At 46.4% G+C, this 6,046-nt stretch overlaps 1 protein-coding gene across 4 annotated transcripts in view; it reads right to left on the bottom strand.

Moving 5' to 3' along the window:
- Positions 1 to 387: 387 nt before the first annotated feature.
- Positions 388 to 6,046, bottom strand: part of TRAF2 (TNF receptor associated factor 2) — a 500,036-nt gene continuing 494,377 nt past the window's right edge. For all 4 annotated transcript variants that reach the window (XM_078642076.1, XM_078642079.1, XM_078642077.1 and 1 more), the window contains one exon: positions 388 to 1,679. In XM_078642076.1, the coding sequence (XP_078498202.1) occupies positions 1,461 to 1,679 (219 nt within the window). In that variant the 3' untranslated portion in view covers positions 388 to 1,460. The remainder of the gene's footprint in view (positions 1,680 to 6,046) is intronic.

Here is a 6,046-nt window from a genome sequence, read left to right as displayed (position 1 = left end):
TTTCAGATCCAACGTTGCGTTGATTATTGAAGTTAGAACTGCGCATGTAAGGCTGGCCATGGGCAAAAACACAGCTAATCTGATATGTGCATTTCTTTAATACAGCCTCAGTCAATTGCCACATTGCTCTATATTCCCGCCACTACTGGAACCAAATGCTTAGGCATATGAAGTCTGGAGTGTAGTGGCTCGCAGTAGGGGGACAACACCCCCATGCTCGTATGGATGAGCTGCCCGGATGAAAGCAAACCTATAGTTGTCAACAATTTCACCTGGAAGATTCAACTAGAAATCATTCCTTTATTGAAATCAACATTTTTGTGGGAAACTTTTCGGTTTTAATGGTGGCACTTTTTTTGCACCGGGGCAGTTAGGGATGGGGATGTGTTTTTGTATTTTTTTCTAGAACAGCTACCTATTTAATGAGCCGTGATTCTACTACTGGCAACTTCCATTTGTTGCATAGCATTTTAATGGCAACGTTAAGCGTGGTTATCAGAGGTCACGTTACCTAAAACAAATGGACATATCTTTACTTCTTCATGTCCAGCAGCTGAAAGAGCCTTTTATCTCACTGATTTAGCATTGCTCGCTGTACAAGCACGTTGGACAAACACTGCATGTTAAAACAATTCCCCCAAGAACTGCCTTTTTCACTGGTTTTCATTACTGAGATAGGACACTAGAATCAGTAAAGACAGTAGTGGGCTACAGTGAGTCATTTACATGCTTTTGTCAATTTAAAGAAACCACCCAAGCAAAACGTTCCTGCATAAAATATGAAGTCAGTGGACGTCGGAAACTCCCCTATTCTAAAGCCCAATGAAATGCACAAACCCTTTAGCTTGAAAGGAGAGAAGGATTAGGAACCAGAACTACTAAGAAGATGCAAGTTCCCACTATCAAACATCAACTAAATTCAAACTGGTCTCAACACTTCCTAGCATTATGACACGCATTCCTAAACATGACTTCCCTGAGTGAGTAGCCAATCAAATTACTCCCATGTTTAATTTCACCTGTTGCTTCTCCTTTAGTCAGAATGGGAATTTACATGTGCTGTGCCATTAAAGTTAGACGACTAATACTAACAGAACTCTCATCATCCCTTGACCTCTAATTACACCACAGACAAAACAGGTAGCTCCTATTCGGTGCCACTCTTTAGAAGGACACAGACCGCACCCTGTTTCTTCAGTAACATTGGAAGGGCTCGTGAGGCTGCTGCTATACAGATGTTAAGCTTTCCATCCTGGACAAGACATCGAATGGTGCAAGCGTGATGGTTCTGTGACACCCATCAGATCTAAGTCACTGCTATGATTTGTTATGGTTTGCATCTAGCTGGCATGAAAGTGAGGTGTCAAGAGAGCGATGCTGGCTTTCAGATAAAATACTGAAAGGTTTGAAGTAGCTCTTGTAGTTATCACGTGTTGTTCAACGGGTGACAGTCCACTGACTTAAAGGCCTGTTAAATCAACAATTGCTTTGATAAAGATGGTGTCTTCGCGCATATAAGAATTTTTAGACTCCAGTTTAGAAATGGGGCAGAATAGAGGGCATCCGCTTGCAATGTTCATGTCACTAACTGGACGCTGGAAAGAGGACGACGTAATATCAGGTCTGAAGGCATCAATGATGTGCTCTCGATTATTCTGGTCAAGCAACATCAAAGTAACCTGAAAGTGAAATAGAGAATTGTATGAAACCCAGTGTAAACAAAAGCAATAACAGCTATCATAAACAAAAAACATTATTCTTAATTGAGAAAATTCACAATGCCCTAGACATATAATGTAGGATCTGTAAAATTCGTATGGCATTAATTTTTAGGTCAAGCCTAAAGACACTGGGTTTACCAAGTACATACAAGGATTACCCGACCAACACTTAACATTGGTTGGCTTTACTACCACACCTGTTTGCCTGCTTTTTATTCAATAGCTTGACTTGTCTGTCTTGCCCTCCACTGAAGCAATGCCAATTTATTTGTGTCCTTCTACAGCTCACTTTTAACTACACGCTTGTAGCATGCGTGGCTGTAAATAAACAAATTACTTAACTTCGGTAACGCTTATCTGGCAGAGACTATCTAGTCGCAGATTCCTTACCTTTGAATATCCGTAGATGTCAGACTGGAACCGGAAGATTTTCAAGCAGTACCCCTTCACACTGGTAGGTGGTGGTGTTCAGTTGTGCATCGGCCATGCTGTGACTGACATACCCGCTAACTATATAGGTGCCACATCAGCTCGCAGACATCAGTTACTTTTTCAACTGTCCACGCCAGGAGCGTGGAGCTGTGATGAGAACTGACCACTGGTAATGAAAAAACTATCGCCCTGAAAAGGGTATCTATTACACCTGAACTGGGTCGCAGAGAGCGGAGGATGGGAGGGTTGGGTAAGGAATTTGCAGCAAGATAGAGTCTCTAGCCCATAAGGTAAGTAACTTTTCGTCTGATAGACTTCTAGCTGCACATTCCTTAAAACTGAATCGATACCCAAGTAAAGCCTCGACTCAGGAGTGTCTGCAAACCCAATTAAACCATATAAAATCCTGCAGGATGGAACGGGCAGAGTGCCCGTCACGAAGGGCCTGGCTGTCCAGGCAGTAATGTTTTGTGAACATGTGCAATGATGCCCACGTCGCTGCCTGACAGATGTTCAGGATAGCAACGCATGGCGCTAACCCAGTGGTGCAGCCTTGGCTCTGGTGAGCCTGCTTACCCTCAGGGGCTGTTGGCCAATTTGTAACAGATCCTAATGCACACGATGAACAATTGGGAGATGGCCTGCTTCCGCACAGCCTTCCCTTTTTTGGCTCCGATATAGCCTACTAAGAGTTAATACACCACCTGGAACTCTTTTATATTGTCAAGGTAGAACAGCAATGCTCTTTTGGGTCCAAACCTTGAAGTCTATCCTCCTCTTAGGAGGGATGAGGCAGAGCAAAGAAGGTAGCCAGGGTAATACTCTGGCCTACATGAAAGGGAGTGACAACCTTGTAATGAAAGGAAGCATGTGTGGGGAGAACCAGCTTGTCCGAGAAGAAGGTGCACAGGAGGTCGCTGACCCTCCTGGCCGATGTTATGGCCACAAAGAAGGCACTTTTTACTGTCAAAAGCCTAAGAAGGCAATTTTGTAGAGAAACAAATGGTGAATACATTAGAAAGGGGGAGGACCACGTTGAGGTCCAACTGAGGCATGATGATTGGCATAGGGGGAACCATAAGCACTCAATGACCCTAACTAATCTCAATGGCAGGCATATACAAATTTAGTGGAGGGACACGTGGGGGCCAGAATAATATCACAGACTTCGGGAGGAAGGTCAAAAACTGTCAACTTTCACTGGTCAATCTCCACGCAGGCAGGTGCAGGGTGCGCCGATGCTGGTGTAGGGCGCTGCCCTTTTGTTGAGACACAAGATCCTCCCAAAGAGGCAGTTTGACTGGAGGACCGATGGTAATTCTCAACAGCTCAGGATACCAGACATTCCGTGCCCAATCCAGAGCTACAAGAAGGACTTGTGCCTGGTCGTTCCTGATCTACCCAAGAACGCTGGTCAGGAGTGGTATTGGCACAAAGGTTTACAGGAGGCCTGAGCTCCACATAAGATGAAAAGTGTCTCTGAGTGATGCCATGGAAACTGCAGCGTGCAGAACTACTGACATTGCACATTCTCTGCAGTGGGGAGAAGATTTAACCAAGGCACTCCTCACTGCAGAAAGAGACCTTGCACCACTTCTGGATGAAGATGCCATACGTAATCGGCAAGGCGTCTTCGGCGGAGTTTGTTTGCTTAAGGATTCAGAGATATTGCCAGATGCTGCAACACCAAGGAAATGCCCTGATATTCCAGCTGTTTGATGCAGTACCACACAGTGGTGGTGTTGTTCGTGAACATCTGCGCCAGTCATCTCTTGATCGAGGTGAGAATGGTTTTTTAATGCTGAGCGAATTTCCCAAGCTCCAACAGGATAATGTGAAGCTTGGACACCACCCGGACCACCTCTCCCAGAAGTCCACCCCAGCCCAGGAGTGATGCATCTGTTACCACCATTAAATCGGGTTGGGGGGAGGAAGAGGGGAGTACCACTGATCCAATCGGGGCTCGTTAGCCACCACTGCAGGTCTTTTGCAGTTCCCTCCAAGATTGGGCCATGCAGGGAGATTCCCCGGATGCTGCACCCACTGACCTTCAACCCTACTGCGGAGCCCGCATATGCCAGTGGGCATGTGTCACCAGCAGGAGGCCATGAGACCCAACAGCCTCAGAGTCAGTCTCACCAAAATCCAGGTTAGATGCTAAAACATCGGCATTATAACCTGCATATCCTGGTCTTGCTGCTCAGGAGAATAGGCCCGAAACTGCACTGTGTATATAACAGCTCCAATGAAAGGGAGCCTCAGAGAGGGGGTCAAGTGTGACTTCGGCATGTTGATTGTGAACCCTAGCAAATGCAGAAGGTCCTCTGTAGTCTGGAGGTGGGAGACGACTGCTTGGGGGAGCCCTCCTTCAACAGCTAGTAGTCGAGGTAGGGGAAGACTGAAACCTCGACCTCCGGAGATGAGCAGCCATCACCTTGGTGAACACACAAGGGTTGTTAGTAAGGCTAAAAGGTAGCACAGCAAAGTGCTTGTGGTCCACAGATCATGCCTGTGGGCCATCAGGACGGGGAGATAGAAATATACATCCGGCAAGTCCAAAGCTACCATCCAATTTCATCAATCTAAGGCAGACAAAACGTGGGTGAGTGAGAGCAATTTGAACTTCTTCAAGAGCAAGAATAACAACCACAACCTACTTCTGATGCAGACACCCTTTCTAAGACTCCCTTGGCCAAGATAGGATGGCTCTTCTTGACGGAGCAAGGAGAGATGGTCCTTTGTCAGCATAAGTGGGTGGCCTGGGAGATGGATGTGTCACAAAGGGAGTAGACCTATTTGGAGTACTGATCGGTCTGATGTTACTGAACGCCAGTGCGAGAGGTGATGGCATATCCTGCCTACCAATGCGTGCCCATGATGGTGTTAGGGCAGGCTAAATAAGCTTGGGGGCAGCGTCTCCCAGTGGGGGTGACCTGACCGCTGTTCACATGGCCCACGCGGTCTATGTGGCCCCCGCCCTCTGTCAAGAAAAGGCTCGGAAGCCTGTCAGCTGTGATAGCTGGGAGTGTATGGACACAGTTGGAGACCCCATTTGTGACCACGAAACAGGCAGAAGGTGGACTGGGTTTGATGAAGGGCCAGAGACAAGCCCAAGGACCTCGTTGTAGCACTGCTGTCCTTGAAGCGCTACAGCACTAAATTTGCCTCATCTCCAACAAGCATTTGCAATTCAATGGGTCTCGTATTTACGCGAGTTTGAGCTATTGGCATTGTAAATGACAATGCTTTTTATTTATGTTTGGTTTTTAAAATATAAATAAAAGGCATTGTCATTTACAATGCCAATAGCTTAAACTTGCGTAAATGCGAGACCTATAGCACTGTGAAAGTTGCTTTTAAAGTTACGCTTTTAACATGCATTGACAAACAGAATACCCTGGAGGGCAGAACTGTTGCTGTATTGTTAAGCACAGTTGCACAGCAAGAAAAACTCAAATGAAATGCTTGTCCCCTAACCGCGCCACTAGCTCCGCCCTTCCGTTACATTTGGTGGGTACCTGCACTTGTCTTTTCCCTTTATGGCACTGCGTGTCCTGACCTTAGTGGAGTGAGACCATGGTAAAGTGCTGTACGTTCTCAGGACATACCGATGGCCACATATGGACGCCGGGATCGGAACCCTGGTGCTCTGTGTGTGCTTTTGATATTTTAGCCACTGGAGAAAACTTTCTCTCGTGTATGTGCCCCTAAGCAAGGGTCGACTCTTCAGTGAGTTAACGATCTGCGTGAGGTACGGTCATCAGGAGGCCACGAGCTGGAATGGTAACAAGGCCGCCTCAGCACGCTGTCCTTCCTGTTTCAATACACTGAGTGCCTGTAAATAGGAGGAATCATTTTGACAGCACTTTTGACAGGGCAATGGTGTGTTTTGA

Source organism: Lissotriton helveticus, chromosome 5_1 (assembly GCF_964261635.1).
Source record: "Lissotriton helveticus chromosome 5_1, aLisHel1.1, whole genome shotgun sequence".
NCBI lineage: Eukaryota > Metazoa > Chordata > Amphibia > Caudata > Salamandridae > Lissotriton > Lissotriton helveticus.
Note: the sequence above shows the minus strand (reverse complement) of the source record. Positions and strands in the feature narration are given on the sequence as shown.